Source organism: Pteropus vampyrus, unplaced genomic scaffold (assembly GCF_000151845.1).
Source record: "Pteropus vampyrus isolate Shadow unplaced genomic scaffold, Pvam_2.0 Scaffold10, whole genome shotgun sequence".
In the NCBI taxonomy this organism is placed as follows: domain Eukaryota; kingdom Metazoa; phylum Chordata; class Mammalia; order Chiroptera; family Pteropodidae; genus Pteropus; species Pteropus vampyrus.
Window position 1 is genome coordinate 14592958 of NW_011888791.1, and position 19444 is coordinate 14612401.

At 34.4% G+C, this 19444-nt stretch overlaps 1 protein-coding gene and 1 pseudogene across 7 annotated transcripts in view; both read left to right on the forward strand.

The window, feature by feature from the left end:
* Window positions 1-672: 672 nt before the first annotated feature.
* Window positions 673-788, forward strand: LOC111730971 (annotated as a pseudogene).
* Window positions 789-7694: 6906 nt separating this feature from the next.
* Window positions 7695-19444, forward strand: part of RALGAPA1 (Ral GTPase activating protein catalytic alpha subunit 1) — a 229977-nt gene continuing 218227 nt past the window's right edge. For 3 of the 7 annotated variants that reach the window (XR_896904.2, XM_011376598.2, XM_011376615.2), the window contains exon 1: window positions 8159-8264. Coding sequence is in view for 6 of the 7 variants with exons in the window: in XM_011376598.2 (XP_011374900.1) it covers window positions 8159-8264 (106 nt within the window). In the remaining variant the exon portion in view is untranslated. Of the gene's footprint in view, window positions 8265-19444 lie in introns of all 7 variants that reach the window. The other 4 variants (XM_023522344.1, XM_011376608.2, XM_011376633.2 and 1 more) reach the window with 2 other exon arrangements.

Here is a 19444-nt window from a genome sequence, read left to right on the forward strand (position 1 = left end):
GCAAGAGAAAAGCAATTACTTACCTACAAGAGAGCTCCCTTAAGACTGTCAGCTGATTTCTCAACAGAAACATGGCAGGCAAGAAGGGTTTGGCATAAAATATTTATAGTGATGAAAAGCAAGGACCTACAACCAAGACTACTCTACTCAGCAAAGCTATCATTTATAATTGAATGACAGATAAAGAGCTTCCCAGACAAGAGAAAGCTAGAGGAGTTCATCACCACCAAGTCAGTATTATAGGAAATGTTTGAAAGACTTCTTTAAGAAGAAGAAAAAAGAAAAAAAGATTAAAAAGATGAACAATAAAATAACAATAACTACATATCTAGCAACTATTACTTTAAATACAAAAGGATTAAATTATCCAATCAAAAGATAGGGTGGTTGAATGGATAAGAAAATAAGACCCTTTCATATGCTGCCTAGAGGAGACTCACTTCAGATCGAAAGGCACACAGACTGAAAGTAAAGGGATGGAAAAAGATGTTTCATGAAAAAAGAAACAAAAAAGGGTGGTATAGCAATACTTATACTAGACACAACAGACTTTCAAACAAAGGCTATAACAAGAGACAAAGGATGAACATGGTTCCATAGTGTAGCAGTTAGCACGGCTGCTTTACACGCAGAAGGTCTTGGGTCCATGCCCCAGTGGAGCCACAGTCTATGGTCTACAGTCATGCCTCCCTGAACAAGCCCGATGTCTGATCTCGGAAGCTAAGCAGGGTCGGGCCTGGTTAGTACGTAGATGGGAGACCACCTACGAAGACTAGGTGCTGTAGGCAGAAATAATAAACAAACAAACAAGAGGCAAAAAAGGACCCAGTTACCCCACTTCTGGTATTTATCCAAAGAAACCCAAAACACTACTTTAGAGGAACATGAAAATCTATATGTTCACTGCAGCATTATTTAGAATAGTCAAGATAAGGAGTCTACCTGGATGTCCATCAATGGATGAATGGATATAGAAAAGGTGGTACATATATACAATGGAACATTTCTCAGCCATAAAAAGAATGAACTCTTGCCATCTGCAACAACACAAATGGACCTAGAAGGTACTGTGCTGAGTGGAGTGAGTCAGACAAAGACAAATGCCATATGATTTCACTTACATGTGGAATCTAAATAACAAAACAAACAAACAAAATAAAAACAGAGTCATAGATACAGAACATTTTGATGGTTGCCGGATGGGAGGGGCATTGGGCAGGGGTGGGTGAAAAAAGGGAAGGGATTATGAAGTACAAATTGGTAGTTACAAAATAGTTATGGAGATGTATAAGGAACATAGTCAATAATATTGTAATAACTATGTATGGCATCAAACAGGCCTAGTTTTATCAGGGTGATCACTTAGTAAGTTATATAAATGTCTGATCACCATAATGTACACCTGAAACTAATATAATATCATACACCAACTGTAATTTAAAAATTATTTAAAAAATAAAATAAAACCTCCACTTTGGGTCAATTAAGGCAGGTAAATTAGCTACATTTCATGTCCTTGAAGATTTGCAATTTCAGGACTTGAGAGGAAGCACTCTGAGGGAGTTCTGGTCATGACTTTGGGTGGTGAACACACAATGTGATACATGAATGATAAATTATGCAATCATATGCTTGAAACCTATATAATTTTATTAACCAATGTCACCCCAATAAATTTAATTAATAAATTAAAAAATTAATCTATTATTTTTTTTTAAATCTCTGAAATTTGAATAAATTTGATCTTATAAAAATAGTAATGTAACGTGTCTACATTTGGTAGCTTAATGATGACCTACTTTTCTAGGGATGTTCATGATTTAAACATAAGTTTAAATTCTAGTTTTCACAAGCACTATTTTGAAGAAAAATTTCTGGGTTTTTCTTTTCATAATAAATATGTCTCTAGTGTGAAGAGCTTATACTTTCAAAGAATTTCAGTATTTAAGTCATTTGGAAGAGAAAATCAGGCAGCAAGCTGGGCAGGCTATAAATTACATATATGACAGTTTGTTTTGCTATAGTGTTTCCTTTTTTCTTCAGGTATGCCAGCCATATAATTATTATTAATGACATGTTACATTTTTTATATTCTCAAACATACAAGTCACCAAAGATTTATTGAGTGCCTGTGCAAGAGAAAGGGAAGGGAATTGACATTCATTCTTCCACTCAGAAAATACTTGTTGAGGGCATTTTGTAAAGGGAACATTGCAAGACTGAAATATATCTTTAAACAAAATCTATATGATCTCTATCCTCAAGGAGTTTACAGTCTAGTGGGGGAGTAAGTCTTTAAACAATTACTCAAATTGCTCTATTAAAAGTCTGTGAAGGACTGAAACATTAAGTGTTAGTCATTATAGAAGCAACTTTCAACAGCATTTCTCATCAAATTATCGAAAGTACCAATGTGGTTTATATATAAGGAAAATGAGGCTCAGAGAGATTAAACTGTATGCCAGAGATCACAGAGCTAGTAAGTCCTGAAACTGAATGTTTAATTCGTATCTATCTAATTCTAAAGATCATGACCGAAAACACTGTATTAATACCTGAATTTTACAAAACTCAGAGGGGCAGACCTTATCCTGATTTTATGAAAGAGAAAACTGGTGCTAAGAGGAACTAGAACCTAAATCTCTTAAATAATTCATTTATTTTCCCACTATATCATAATGCTTCCTCAAAACAAGCTTAGTAACTTTGAGATACAAACCTACAAGTCATGCATGTGGGAATTGAATAAATTTTTGTAAACTTAAATAAAAGTTGACATAAGCTACTATTGAGTATTGTTTTTTTTTTAAAAAAAAAAACATAATTTTGGCAAAAATCTAACAGCTCTCTTTGCCGAATTAAAAAATTTTTCTATGCTAATGAAACATTTAATTGTATTTTGCAAAGGGCTATTGCTACGGGTAAGAATGTAGGAGAAAAACAATTCTGCAAACAAGCAGGAGCCCTTTGAATGAAATTATTTTATAGGGGAAAGTTTTTAAAAACAATTTCAATTTGTTTCATGCAGAATTTCACTAATATTTTTCAGCTATTGCAGATTTTTTAGTGACTCCATCAATGTAATAGAATATCTTGACTTTTTCTTTACAGAGGAAAAACTGAAAACATCCATGTTTATAAGCAAATAAGGAAAAGAGGATTTAAAAAAATACAAGTAATAGAAAAGTCAACCAAGATTAATTTTGTAGAAAATATACAGTTCTACTTAAAAGTCTTTTGTTGTCAAGCTGCAGCAAACAAAAATAAAAACAAAACAAAACACACAACTGGGATACTATATAGCAAACAGGAAAGAATAGGTGAAGGAAAACACATAAATAGTATATGAAAATATTCTAAGTAATAGATATAGGACAGAATGAATTGCCCAAACTGTAGCCTCCAAGTTTATCTTACTGCTTGAGTCTCTGGTGACTACAACTTATGCTCTTTTTCACGGATAAATCATGGAAATATTTAATAAAGACTAATATTTTGTTTCTTTTCCTTCTATTCTTCATATCTTTATTCTTGTTTCAACCATATACAACATTCTGAGACCTTATATAACATTTTAAGACCTTAATAGCAATTTAACCCCCACAGTTCAAGTAGATCAACATAAAAGATAAAAAAAAAAAAAATTTCACCTCAAACGCTAAGGAAAGCATAGAACACATTTTCTAATAATCAAAGCCTGGAAAGTAAAAGATTGGCTTTGCTTACATTCTGAGCTGCCGCTATTAAGCATTGTTCTCCTGCCTCTGTCCTCCTTCCACCATCCTCTCTGCTCCTCTGTGTCCCCTCCACCCCTACCCCTTAAGCAGGCTACTGCTCCTGAACTGACAGCAAAAACAGCAATTCTATTATATGTGCATACATTCAGTAAGCATTTGTTGAATGCCTAGTATTTACTCATTCTTTCCATAAATATGTATTGAGTGCTTACCACACGCCAGGTATCACAGGCGAGGGAAGATAAAGAGAGACAGACACAGAAACAGAGAAAGGAAGACAAAAAAAGGGGGAGGTAAGGAAGGAGGGAGAGAAAACAACCTTCGAATCTTTGGATTTTGGAACATGGAAAATAAAACCCAAAAATCGGTCTTAAGGAGAGATTAGTCTAATATAAGGGGAATGAAGCGTAGAGTGACTACAACACCGAGTGTAGTGAATGTCATGACAGAGACAAAAGAAGTACTGCTGCAGAATTGCAGAAGAGGCCTGCAACACTGTTTTCAAGCAGTGTTTTTTAAAATTTTTTAATCCCTATTCGATCTAGCAGAATATCTTTAAAATGTCTAAGTCAGCAGTTTTCCTATTGCAAGGGACCGAAACTGGCTTAAACAACAACAACAAAAGGATTTTATTGGCCTGCGAAACAGAAAAGATCATGGTACTTCAGGTAGGTTGGATCTAAATGCCCAAACGATATTCTCGAGATTCGCTCTATTCTTTTCTATCTCCTCTGTTCTTGGAGTGTTGGCTTTATCCCCAGTAGAATCTTTTCTGTAGAAATGAGTTTTATTGGACTGATCTGGTTATGTGCTCATCCCTAACACATTTGCTTTGCCCAGGGTGTTTGAATACTGAAGTCTAAATGGGGCAGTGGGACATGAGATCAAATGAGACCAAGAGAGGGGTGTCTTTCCAAAGGAAAATTTTGGTATAATTACTAAAAGAAGGCAGGCAAACCAATATATATCCACTACAAATCATTGTAGCTTATTACCTTTTTATTTCATTTCCACTTTAATAAGTGCTCTTTAGAAAGAGCAAAAGACTAGGTTTGCTTTTCTTGTGTCATCTCATCTTTACAGACTTAGAGATGTGGTCATAATCGCTATGAAGTGGGAGCAAGGTATAAAATCTGGACGTTTCTAGCTTCCATGAAGTTAGTCCCTCAGTGTGGGTTTTATTCTTTGATCTGAAGTGCTATGCATTTCCTGACTGTGAGACTTATTCTTAAACAAATATATATCCATAAACCATACTCCCCCATCCCTCAAAAAGAAATGATGCCTTGACTTATCCATATCATTTCTTTGCTTCATTAATACAGAAACTCAAGTACTGATTGCAAGAAGGTAAGACTATTGGGAATTTTTTTAACTCTTAAAATTTATTTAGAAAGGAGTGGATACTCAAATCTTGCTAAGACGTGGGGGCGGAGAGAAAATCACTGCCATTTCTAGCACACACATTTCTAGCACACACAGCTAGAAATGGTGAAACCCTGAACCCGAATAAAGGTTGTGATAATGTAGAGAAGGGGACCAAATTAAGAAATATTTAGGGAGTAGTAGAATCATCAGGTCTTGGTAACTTAATGGACAAGAGAGAATAAGAAGAATCCTTAAGATGATACTAGTTTTGGGATCGAAAAACTGGGATGACAATGGTTATTATCGACAAAGATATTTGATAAAGAAGGAAGATAAGGTTTGAGAGGAGACAAGTCAAAAACAATAGGTGCAATTTTGCATATATACTAGAGTAGTTTGTGGAAACTCTAAGTGGTGAGGTCCAATTACTGTCTCAGAAAACAGACTTGGGTTACAGGCCGGGACACAAGTGTCTTAACCAAATAAACAATAGAATCATGGGATCCGATGACTCTTCTGCTATCAAAAGAAACAATTTTATAATGTAAGCTTAACAATTAAAAAATCAAAGAATATTTATTCTGTGCCATAGTAGGACATAAAGATAATTTTTTAAAAAATAGCCCTCGTTGTAAGGAGTTTCTATAGATACATCTTAATTTACTTTGAGAGTTTAAAACTGATACATTAGATATTCTTAATTTTCTTTAAAAAACTTGTTTTTTAAATTCTAAAAGCAATATATGCTTTTTGTAAAAAAAAACTAAGCAAAATATAAAGAAGGAAGTGAAAATCACCTTTAATTCTAACTTGCAGATATAATCACAATTTTGGAGTATCTGTTCATCTTTTTTCTAACTATATTTTACACACATAATTTTTCAGTTTTGATAACATACATATTTTCAGTTTTGTATCCGCTTTTTCAGTTAATACCATCCTGAGTATTTTCTGTCATTAAAAAGTCTACATATTAATAATTTTCATGGTTGTATAACGTTCCATCTATTAATCATCTCCTTCCTAATAGATACTCATATTGTTTCCAATCTTTCAATGTTATATATTATGCTTTAACATTTTTACATATTTTTCTCATTTCTGATTTTTTAAGAATGGTTCTAAAAGTGGAACTAATGAATCAAAGTATATAAGTATTTTAAGTGTCTTGACACATAATGCCAAATTTTAATTTCTAGTAAGCTTGGTCATTAATGCTTCTTCCTAGCAAGCAATAGGAGTGTCTGCTGTCACATTCACCAGCAGTAAGATGGTTAATTTAAAAACGATCTTTACTAATTTGACTGATAAAACATTACATTATTGTCAAAAAAAATTTATGTATATTAAGTAAAAGAAGCCAGACACAAAAGGAGTATACTGTATGCTTACATTTATGTAAAACTCTAGAAATGCAAACTCCAAAGTGACAGAAAGCTCAGTGGATGGCTGCGGACCAGGGATGGGACAGTAGGAGGGATGGATAAATAGGGGGTAAGAGGAAAATTTTGAGGGTGATGGATATGTTCACTGTTTTCATTGTGATGTTTTCATGATTGCATGCAAATGTAGAACTTACCAAATTATACCCTTTAAAAATGTTCAGTTTATTGTATATTAATTACACCTTAAAGAAGTTATTTAAAAATTGTTTAAAAATACTGTTTTAATCTTTTTTTTTTTAAATTACGAGTGTGAAGTGGGGAGGTATATGGGGTAAAAGGGGTCAAATACGCGGTGACAGAAAGAAATCTACCTATGGGCGGTGAACACAGTGCAATAGCTGTATGTCTTACTGTTGAATTATACACCTAAAACTTACTGGATTTCGTTAACCGATGTCACCATAATAAAAAAATAAATTAAAAAAATTACTAATGAGTGTGAACATTTTTCACACATTTTAGTTATGAGTACACACTTCTGTGATTTTTCCATGTTCTCTACTAATTTTCTACCTGTGCCTTAATTTCCTCCTGGATTTGTGAACTCTTTACATTTCAGGAAAATTCACCCTTAAGGTTCTCCAGATTTCTTTTGTCTGTAATTTTTCTGTTACAGCATGCTTTGGGAGAATTCATTTATTTGTACAAGATAATTTTAACCAAGAAAATGTACTATAACCCTACAAATCTCTCAACTACAGTAAATTGTTAATCATCGCTTTGCAAAACAAAAATCTTTTAAACAAAATTCAAATTAATAAATGAATGGGGTGTTAGAACCAATGCCTTCAGAATTGCTCTCTAAAACATACGCTCATCTGGTTTTATGTTTTGGAGCTATGTTCTTAGGTTACTACAACATAGTAAACAGTGGAGATGAAGGACCTTTTTAAACAAAAAGTATGGGATACTACTCTGGGAGTTTGGCTAGGAATTACTTTGCTTACAATAACGCACGCAGGAATTACCCTCCCTGACTTTCTTGTGCTCCTCCTTTGGCTGCTTACACAGGAAACCAAAAGGAGGAGACGTAATGCCACGGATGATCTCACGCTGGCATGACATCAAGAAACCTTGACGTCAGAAGGCGGTTGCCACGGGGACCATTCGCCACTGACGGCAGAGTCGTGAAATCCCATCACTACCCTCAGTCTCCGTTCCGGCGTCTGCAGGGTCTAAGCTGCTAAAGACGCTTTAACCTTAAGGGGGCCTCAGGGAGAGAGGAGTTGTGCTGCTGCCGCCGCCGAGAGCTCCACCTCTGCGGCTCCAGGTCTTGGGCCCTGGCCTCTGGCGGCGAGGGCCGGCCGCAGGAAGAGGGCGGCGGCGACGGGCGACTCACTCGGGTCTCCCTTGCCCCGTGCAAGGCTGGGAGAAGGGATCCGCCATATTGGAGCCAGAGCCGAAGGTGCCTTGCAGCCGCGGCGCGAGGCGGCTGGAGGTGGCGGCCCTGGCCTGGATCTGGGAGGAGTCGGCTGCGCCTGGGCCAGCAAGGCTGGGGAGTGAATGAGCCACTCACGCTAGTCTCCTCTCCGCCCACTCCCCTACTTTCCGCTGCCGGGACCGGGCCGGGAGGGGGCCGGAGACGGCCGTGGCGGCGGCAGCGGCAAGATGTTCTCCAAGAAGCCGCATGGGGACGTGAAGAAGTCTACCCAGAAGGTGCTGGACACCAAGAAGGACGCGCTGACCCGCCTTAAGCACCTGCGCATCGTCATTGGTGAGGAGCGAGAGGTGGCGGCACCCACAGGCCTGCGTTGCCCGGCCTTCACCCTCTTGGGAGTCCCCGGGGACTCCCCCTGGTCCTGGCGCGGTGCGGGAGCAGGAGGAGAGGCGTTGCCTCTGTAGGGACGCGGGAGGGCGGTTAATTTGGGGAAAACTTGGCAGTTGCCAAAACACTAATCACCACTAACACAGGGTTATCTTATTTTGAGTTAATAGTCTGGTCATTTTTAGAAACGAGTATTCTAAAAACTTAGGTCTTTTTTAGACTTTTGGGAAACTTGGTGTTGTGGATAATGGTGTTTATAGGATACGTTTGTCAGATGACTGCCGTTATCCTAACCTAGTTGAAGAAAAAAAAAATAGACAATATAGACCTTAATTTTTCAAGTTTCCTGGCTATTGAGGGCTAGAAGGAAGCAGTTATACCTCCTTGGGAAATGGGTGGTTCCCAAAAAGCGTATGGGAAAGAGCCCCGCCCTTTGTTAATACACCTTGTTCGTCATTACTGTCATTTAGAGGGAGAACTATTCATTAAAGAAAACAAGGTAGTTTACAGCTTCCTTTGCTTCTAGAGACTTGTATAGAATTCTATTTTTATTTAATTAAAAATTTCTTACCATCTTTTTTTCTCTACTTCTATTTTGGCAAATCAAAGACTGTTCTGAGTTTGGGATATATTATTAAACGAATCTTTTGGATACTTGGTCATTTCGTAGGCTGATAAGGGCTGTAATAATATTTATGGAACATCTGATCCAGTACTTGGATCTTTTTAGGTGAAATTTGAGGTTAAAAGGAAAGTTGATTTGCCTCTGCCGATAGAGAATTAATGACAGAACTGAGTTTTGAACCCAGAGGTCTGAAACCTAGTTCAAAGTTTATTATCTCAGTCTCTCTTCCTGTGTGTTTCGAAAAGTGACGTTTAATCAGTGATATATGTAAGTCCTTTATTTGAGGTGTGTGTTTCTCAACTATGTTGTTTACTCATATAATTAATAATACCCAACATTTGTATAGTACTTTACTTACTGTTTACAAAGTGGTTTCACATAAATTATAGTTAATCTTCACAATAACCCTACGGGTAGATATCATTATTCTCCATTTTTTACAAATGAGAAAGCTGAAGTTTGTGAATATTAAGTGGTGGTCCAGGTGCTAGGAGGCAGAGCCAGAAGTGGTGCCCAGATATTGTGTCTCTGGTTTGTTTTTTACTCTTCCTGCATTTATGACAGCAAATCTTTATCACTAGTAAGTTGTATTCCTGTGGAAATTAAATCTGGTTTAGTGATATAAAAAGAAGCCCAGTTTTCAAGAAAATATAAATCTTCTAAATATAGTGCAGATTGTGATCTTTTTATTTTTGTTCTTCATTCTACTTGAGTTAACTCATTGAAGAAAAGATTTGGCTGAGACAAAGTTTATATGTGAATGTAGAAGATACATCAGATAATGGCAGTTTGAAATTGTAGACTTAATGGAATTTGACACCTACTTTGGACAAACTAAGTTGGGTAATGGCAGAGCTATAAAGTTGAGTTCCGATGGAATATTGACATTTCCTAAGTTAACTGCTGTAGTTCTTTAATTATTGAGTGTTTAAGGAATGGTTCATATATACTTCCCTGGCATAGAAGTTTCTTCCATCTGGGAGACATAGTCTGAAATGAGAGATCACACATGTCACGTATTTTGTCCGGCCTAGCTTCGTGAGTTTGAAAACAAAACAATAATTAAAACAACAACAACAACAACAACAAAAAAACCCTTTTGCTTTTTAGTAATTTAAGGGCTTTTGAAAAATAGAGCATACACTGTATATAAATATTTAAATTATCCTTAGAATTGTCAAAAAGAGAACATTGTGCTTTCAGATTCTCTGCCCTGTACGTGGAGGAGGTCCATGTTGCAAGATTATTACACCTCAGTAATATTAGAACAGTAATTCTCAGCCAGGACAATTTTGCCCCACCTCGGGGACACTGGTAATGTTTGGAGACACTTTTGCTTGTCACAACATGGGGAAGGTGCTTCTGGCATCTAGTGAATAGCAGGAATGCTGCTAAACATCTTACAATGTACAGGATAATCCCTCACAACAATATTCTAGCTCTAAGTGTCAATAGTGCTGAAATTTAGAAATCTTGTCAAAATATAGAGTAAAAGATGGACCTCTAAATGCTATACTTGGTTCTAATACATTCATTGAATAAAATATCCTGCATTTTAAAATGGTTACAGTTATTTTGTTTGAAATACGGTTAATGTAATTTCTGAGAAAATGAATAGAAGAAAGTAGAATGACAAAAGCTGAAAGGCATCTTAGAGGTTCACCAGTTAGGTACCTCATTTTGCAGATGGAAGAACCACTTGAAAGCCTTTTTGGAAATGGGTTCAAGTTTTACATAAAGTAACACTATGGGGAAACTGGTTTGCAAAGTAATTAGGTATTGCCAATTACACAGGATTTTGATTTTTATTTGGTTCCACCTGAACTGTATTTTTAACCCTTAGCTTGAACTGCCATTCACTCAGGATATTTAAAGAATTCAGTGGATCCAAATATATGAGAACATATTTAAACATTCAGGGTAAACTTTTTTCCTGGCAGGTGTTCCCACTGTAGGACAATTCCTGCTGAATTTATAGACCTTGACTCTGGAGGATTTAGATTTAAATCTGCTGTGTTTATTGATATTACAATATATTTGATTTGTAGGAACTGTAAGTTAAGAGTTTTTATTTTTTAAAGACTAAAGTTTTGTCTAGTTTCTAAAGTTTTGTGTTATCTTCTTACCCTCCCCCCTTTGTTTTTCTTTCTTTCTGTTTTTTTTTAATAACTAACAGTCTTAAGATAATGATATTAAGTTAGCACATGTAAAGTGACTAACTTAATGCCTGGCATATAGTGGATATTGGCTAAGTGTTAATTGATTTTAAAAGAAAAAGGTGAGTGCTTATTTAATAAATATTATTGATTATTGTTGAATCATTCTAGAATTTCTTATAACTTTATTGAGGTATAATTGGCATACAATAAATTGCACATATTTATAGCATATAATTGAATAATTTTTGACATATATATACTTTGTGAAGCCATCATGACAATCAAGATTAGGAACATATCCAGACAATCAAGATAACAAGTACATCTACAACCTCCTAAAGTTTCCTTTTGCCTCTTTGTCATCCCTTACTTCCACCTCTACTTGCACCAACCCGTCTTCCCTGGGCAATCACTGATCTGCTGTCACTTTAGATTAGTTTGCATTATCTAGAAATTTAAATATATGGAATTATACAATATTTACTCATTTTTTGTTTGGTTTCTTTTATACATCCTTATTATTTTGAAATGCATTAGTATTATTGGGGGATGTGTTAATAGTACATTGCTTTTATTGCTGAGAAGTATTCCATTGTATAGATATGCCACAGTTTGATTATCCGTTTACCTATTGATGGACATATGGATTTTCACTTTGAGCTATTGCAACTAAGGGTGCTATGAGGTGTTCTTGTATATACATATGCTTTCTTTTCTCTTGGATAAATACCTACGAATGGAATGAATGGCTAGATTATATGGTAGTTGTGTGTTTAACTTTAAGAAACTGCCATACTGTTTTTTACCATTTTACATTCTTAACAGCAGTGTATGGAGAGTACCAGTTTCTCCACTTGTTATTGCCAGTCTTAATTTTAGCCACCATAAGAAGTGTGTGGTGGTTATAATTAGTGTTCTCCTGATAACTAATAACATTGAGCTTCTTTTCATGTGCTTATGTGCCATTATATAATTTCTTGATAAGGATCTGTTCACATCTTTTATCTATTTTTAAATTAAGTTGTTTTCTTATTCAGTTTTGAAAATTCTTTATATATTCTGGATAAAAGTACTTTATCAGATCTCCCCGCCCCCCAGTTTTTGGATTGTCTTTTAATTTTCTTGACATTTTCTTTGAAGGAGTAGGAATTCTTAATTTTGATTAAGTCCATATCTCTAATTTTTCTTCTATGGTTTTTACTTTTGGTATTGTATCTAAAATCTTCGCCTTAACCAAAGTCATAAAGATTTTCTTATATGCTTTCTTCTAGAAGATTTGTAATTTTAGGACCAATATTTAGGTCCATGATCCATCTTTAGTTGTTAACTTTATAAATAAATGGTTTGAGGTATTGATTGAAGTTTGTTTGTTTGCATATGGAGATCTAATTGTTCCAGCACCATTTGTTGAAAAAGATTGCCCTTTCATTACTGAATTGCCTTTGTACTTCTTCCAAAACTCAGTATTTATATGTGTGGGTCTATTTCTAGACTCTCTTTTGTTCCTGTGATCTATTTGTTTGTGTTGGTGCCAATACCACTATGTTTTTTTTATATACTGTAACTTGATAGTAGATCTCGAAATCAGGTAGTGTTGTCTCTCCAACTTTGTTCTTTTTCAAAGGTTTTTTGAGGGGTTGGGCTGTGCCAGGTCCTTTACATTTCCACATGAGTTTTAAGATTAGCTTGTCAGTTTTTTAAAAATAAATGAATAAGATAAAATTTTCTTGCTGGTATTTTGGTTAGGATTATGATGAGTCTATAGGTCAATTTGAGGAAAGTTGACAACAAATTGAATTCTCTGACTCATAAACAAGGTATGTTTTCTCTTTCTATAGGCTTAATTTCTCTAGCAGTTTTATAGTTTTTAATGTATAAGTCTTACACAGCTTTTGTCACTTATCCCTAAATATTTTCTACTTTTGATGCTCTTGTAAATGGCATCTTTTTATCCATTTCTGGTTGTTTGTTGCTAGTGTAAGACAATAAAGTTGATTTTTGTATATCGAGCCTTGTATTCTGAAACCTTGCTAAACTCAGTTCTATTCATTTTTTATAGATTTCATTGGATTTTTTTACATAAGCAATAGCGTTGTCTATGAATGGAGACAGTTTTACAGCTTCTTTCTAATCGGGATGCCTTTATTTCTTTTTCTTGCCTTTTTGAACTCACTAGAACCTCTAGTATATTGTAGAATAGAAATGGTGAGAGTGGACATCCTTGTCTTGTTTTTGATTTTGGTAAAGCAGTCATTTTTTATCATACAATATGATGTTAACTGTAGGTTTTTCATAGATGCCCTTGATCACTTTAAGAAAGTCATTTAATTCCTAGTTTGCTTGAGAGTTTTCATCAGGAATGGATGTTGGGTTTGTCAAATACTTTACTGCTTCTATTGAGATGAACAGTTGTTTTTTTATTTTTTCATTTATTAATATGATGAATTATAGTTACTGATTTTCATATGTTAAATCAACTGCAATCATGGGATTAAAGCTCACTTGGTCATGTCGTATTGTCATATTTATATAGTATTAGATTTGATATGCTAAAATTTTGCTTATGACATGTATTTATGTTCATGAAGGATACTGTTCTGTACTTTTCTTGTAATGTTTTTGATTTTGGTACTCGGTAATGTTAGCCTCATAGTATTGAAAAGTGTTCCTTTAAATTTTCTGAAAGTGTTCATGAGAAGTGGTATTATTTTTCCTTAAATGTTGGGTAGAATTCATCAGTGAAGCCATCTGGATCTGGAGTTTTCTCTGAGGGAAGCTTTTTAACTACTTTAATAGATAGAGGGCTTTTCAGGTTATTTCTTCTTGTGTAAGCATTGGTAGTTTGTCTTTCAAGAAATTTTCTCATTTCATACAAGTTGTCAAACTTATGTGTATAAAGTTGTTCATAATATTCCCTTATTAGCCTTTTGATATCAGTCGAATCTGGAAATGTCACCCCTCTTTTTTTCAGATATAGATAATTTGTCTTTTCCTGATCAGTCTGACTAGAGGCTTATCCCATTTTATAGATCTCCTAAAAGAACCAGCTTGTTGCTTTGTTTATTTTCTCTAGTTCTGTTTTTATTTTTTTGAATTCTGCTTTGATCTTTATTTCCTTTTTTTCTGCTTTATTTTAGTTCCCCACCCCCAAATCATCTCTTAAGCAATCTCATGGGGTTTTGAACAAACGAGAAAGCTCTTTTTTAGTTTTAGTTTAATATGTTCTTTTTCTAGTTTCTTAAAATGCAAACTGAGGTTAATGATTTAAGATCTCTTTTCTTTCTAATATATGCATTTGGAGATATAAAATTTCCCCTATTATAAATTCCACAAATGATGGTATTTTGTATTTTTATTTTCAATTAGGTCCAAATTGCATTCTCACATTCCTTTTGATTTCTTTGTTCCATGGTTTATTTACATTTGTGTTCTTTAGTTTCAAATATTTGTGCATTATTCAGCTATCTTTCTGTTATTGATGTCTAAATTTCATTATAGTCAGAAAACATGTTTATGATTTGAATTTTTTCTAATTTATTGAAATTTGAACATGATTATGACTTGAATTCTTTAAAATTATTGAAATTTAGTAGCCTAGAATGTTTTAACTTGATAGATATTTCATATGCACTTCAAAAAATATATATATTGTGCTGTTGTTAGGTTGAATGTTCTAAAAATGTCAATTAGGACAAATTGTTTGAGAATGTTCAAGTCTTCTATATCCTTGCTCAATTTCTGTCTACTTGTTTTTATCAATTATTGACTGAGGTGGGAGGGATGCTGAAGTTTCTGGCTGTAATTGTGGATTTTCTTGGTCTTTCTTTTTGCAATTCTGTCATATTTGGCTTTGTGTATTTTGAAGCTCTGTTATTAGATTCCTAAACATTTAGGATTATTTCCTCTTGATAAAATGACTCCTTTATTATTATGAAATGATCTCTTTCTCCCTGGTAATAGTCTTTACTCTGGAATCTACTTTGATAGTAATGTAGCCACTTCTACTTTAGTTGACTAGTGTTGGTAGGGTATACATTTTCCTGTTTTTAAAATCTGTTTGATTCCTTATATTCACGTGGATTTCTTATTGACATCATATGGTTGAGTTTTACTTTTTTATCTAATCTAGAAATCTCTTAATTGAGATGTTTGGGTGACGCGCATTTTCTTCTTTGTCCCGTGCTGTTATATGGTGCTACATCCCCAGAATTAACCTTATAACTAGAATTTCATATCTTTCAAACACTTTCACCCATTTCCCCCACACCTCCTGCCTCTGGCAGACACTATTGTACTGTCTGCTTCTAAGACCTTGGATTTATTAGATTCACATATAAGTATAATCATACAATATGGAACTTTCTCTGACTTATTTCACTTAGCATAATGCCCTTGAGATCCACCAATTTCGTAGCAAATGGCAGGATTTTCTTTTTTATGGCTGAATAATATTCCATTTTATGTATGTGTGTGTGTACGTATACAAACATGTATCACATTTTTTTTGATTCATTCCACCATTGAGGGACACTTTGGTCGTTTCCATGTCTTTGATATTATAGGTGGTACAGTGAACGTGGTGGGTACAGATGTCTCTTTAAAGTAGTGATTTTGTTTCCCTCAGATAGATACCCAGAAGTAAAGTTGCTGGATCATATGGTAGTTGCGTTTTTAATTTTTTGAGGAACCTCCATACTTTTTTCCATAGTGGCTGCACCAGTTTATATGCTCACAAGAGTGCACACAGGTTCCCTTTTCTCTACATCCTCACCAACATTTGTTATTTGTCTTTTTGATAAGAGCCATCCTAACAAGTGTGAGGTGATATCTCATTGTGGTTTTGGTTTCTATCTCCCTGATGATTACTGATGGTGGAGCACCTTTTCATGAACCTGTTGGCCATCTTGTATATATTGAGAAAAATGTCTATTTAGATCATTTGCCCATTTTTAGTTGGATTGTTATTTTTCTATAAAGTCGTGTGTTCTTTATATATTTTGGTTATTAATCCCATATTACATATGATTTGCAGATATTTTCTCTCATTCATTAGATTGCCTTTTCATTTTATTGATGTTTTTCTTTGCTCTTCAGAAGCTTTTTAATTTGACATGATCCCACTTGTTTATTTTTGCTTTTGTTCCCTTTGGTGTCAAAAAATTATCCCCAAGACAGACGTCAAGGAGCTTGCTGCCTAGTTTTTCTTCTAGAAGTTTTACGGTTTCAGGTATTACATTCTAGTCTTTAATCCATTTTGAATTAATTTTTGTATGTGGTATAAGATAGGGATCAAGTTTTGTTCTTTTGCATGTGGCTGTCAGTTTTCCCAACACCATTTAGTGATGAGACTATCCTCTATCCATTGTATATTCTTGGCTCCTATGTTGTAAATTAATTGGCCGTATATGAATAGATTTTTTTCTGGGTTCTCTATTTTGTTCCATTGATATATATGCCCATGTTTATGACAGTATCATACTGCCCCGGTTACTATAGCTTTGTTATATGTTTGAAATCAGGGAGTGTGACGCCTGCTGCTGTGTTCTTCTTTCTCAAGATTGCATTGGCTAATTGGGATCTTTTGTGGTTCCACACAAATTTTAGGATTTTAAAAGTCTATTTCTGTGAAAAATGCCATTGGAATATTTATAGGGTCCGCATTGATTGTGTAGAGTGCTTTGGTTTATATAGACATTTTAACTTTGTTCTTCCTATCCACGATCATGGAATCTTTCCATTTATTTGTGTCTTCATTTTCATTCATTAGTCAAAATGTTCTATAGATTTCAGTGTGCAGATCTTTTGCCTCTTTAGTTAAATTTAGTTCTAGGTATTTTGTTCTTTCTGACATAATTGTAAATAGGACTGTTTCTTCTTTTTCTGATAGGTCGTTGTTAGTGTATAGAAATACAACTGAATTTTGCATTTTGATTTTGTATCCTGCAGCTTTACTGAATTTGTTTATTTGAATAGTTTTGTGGTGGAGTCTTTAGGATTCTCTATATTACAAGATTATGTCACGTATAAATAGAGCTGTTTTACTTTTTCATATCAGATTGGATGCCTTTTACTACTTCTTACCTAATTGCTCTTGCGAGGACTTCCAACACTGTGTTGATTAAAAGCGGTGAGAGTGAGCATCCTTGTCTTGTTCATAGAGTAAAAGCTTTTAGCTTTTCACTATTGAGTGTGATGTTATCTGTAGACTTGTCATATGCGACCTTTATTATGTAGAGATCCATTCTCGCTCTACCCAGTTTGTTTCCATTATGAATGGATGTTGAATTTTGTCAGATGCTTTTTCTGTACTTATTGAGAGGATCATATATGACTTTTATCCTTTTGTTAATGTGATGAATTACACTGATTGATTTGTGGGCGTTGAACCATCTTGCATACCTGAAATAAATACCACCTAGTCATAGGTATGATCTTTTTAGTGTACTGTTGACTTTGGTTTGCTAATGTTTTGTTGAGAATTTTTGTATCTTTGTTCTTGAGGGACACTGTAATGTTCTTTTCTTGTCTGGTTTTGTTATCAGGGTAATGTTGGCCTTGTAAAATGAGTCTGGAAGTATTTCTTTCTCTCCTGTTGTAGAAGAGTGAGAAAGATTAGTGTGTATTCTTTTTAAATGTTTGATAGAATTCATCAGTGAAGTTATCGGGTTCTGGACTTTTCTCTGTTGGGAGCTTTTTGATTACTGATTCAATCTTAATATTTAGATTCAGACCAATAACTAGTCATTGAAAGTTGGATGATGTACACTTAATGTCATTTTTGGTTTGGTTAAGTTTTGAATCTGTCATCTCACTGTTTTCTATTTAACCTGTCTGTTCTTAGTTCACCTTCCCCCACTCCACCCTCCCTTTTTTTGCCTTTTCTATTAGTTGAGTAAATTTATGATTCTTTTTTAATCCCCTTTGTTTGCTTATTAGCTATAATCTTGTTTTATTTTATTGATTGTTTTGTGATTTATAGTATACAGCTTTAATTTACCAGAGTTTACTAGTAAGTCATACCCCTTTTTATATCGTATAAGAACTTTACAATAGTGTACTTTCATTTCTTCCCCCTCCTCCCCGCCCCCCCCACCCCTAGCTTTAATACATTTACTTCTGCGTGTTGGAAATTTTACACTGTTATTTTGTTTAAACAAGCAGTTTTCTTTAAAGATTTTAAAATAATAAGACAAAGGCATATATTTACCCATGTAGTACTGTTTTTAACCCTCTTCATTCCTTCACATACATATTTCCATCCATCCAGTATCATTTTGTTTCTGTCTGAAGGACTTCCTTTAACATTTCTTCTGTGATGATGATCTGGTGATAGATTTCTCATGCTTTTGTTTGTGTGAAAGAATTTTGCCGCCTTTTTTGAAAGATATTTGGTTTGTTTAGAATTCTAGGTTGATTCCTTTTTCCCTTTGTCCTTTAAAGATTTTACTCCACTGTCTTTGCATTGTTTTTGATACGAAGTCCACTATCATCTTTATCTTACTCTATCATTTTTTTTCTAGCTACTTTTAATATTTTCATCACTAGTTTTGAGTAATATGTGCTGTGGTGTAGTTTTTAAAATATTTTTGGCTTGGAGTTCATTGAACTTATTAGATTCTTGGGTTCATAGTTTTCATAAAGTTTGAGAATATTTTAGCCATTTTTCCTCATTTTATTTTTCCCATCCCTTTTGTAATTTCATTTATTAGCATATTAGTATACTAATAGATGAGTATATTAGAAAGTATTAATATATTGGAAGGTCTCAGTGGGAAAAGAACTGACATTTTAATTTTTTGCATTCTTTTTTTCTTTTATCTATAGTTTCTGTTGCTGTGTTTTCAGGTTCAGTAGTCTTTTCTTTTGCTACATGCAGTCTTTCTAGTTTATTTTTCATATCAGACATTATTTTTATCTAGTTCATTTTGTTTATATATTACATATGCAAGTTATATTTGTCTATATGTCTACTTAACTTTTGAACATACAGAATACAATTTAAATTACATTAGTACTGTTATTCTAGCATCTCAACTCTGGGTCCGTTTCAATTAGTTGATTATTCTCTTCATCCTGGGTTTTTTCCTTCTTTGTATTCTGAGTAATCTTCAGGTGTCTTATATTGTGAATTTTACCTTCTTAGCTTCTAGATATTTTTGTATTCTTATAAATTCTTGAGCTTTTTTTGTGGGATGCCGTTATATTGCTTGGAAACAGTTTGATCATTTCAGGTCTCGCTTTTACAATTTGTTGAGTGAGTCCATCCTACTATGAGGCAATACCTTCCTAAGTATTCTACTCAAGTGCCGTGTAAATTATGAGGGGCTTTTTTTGTAGCCCAGCTC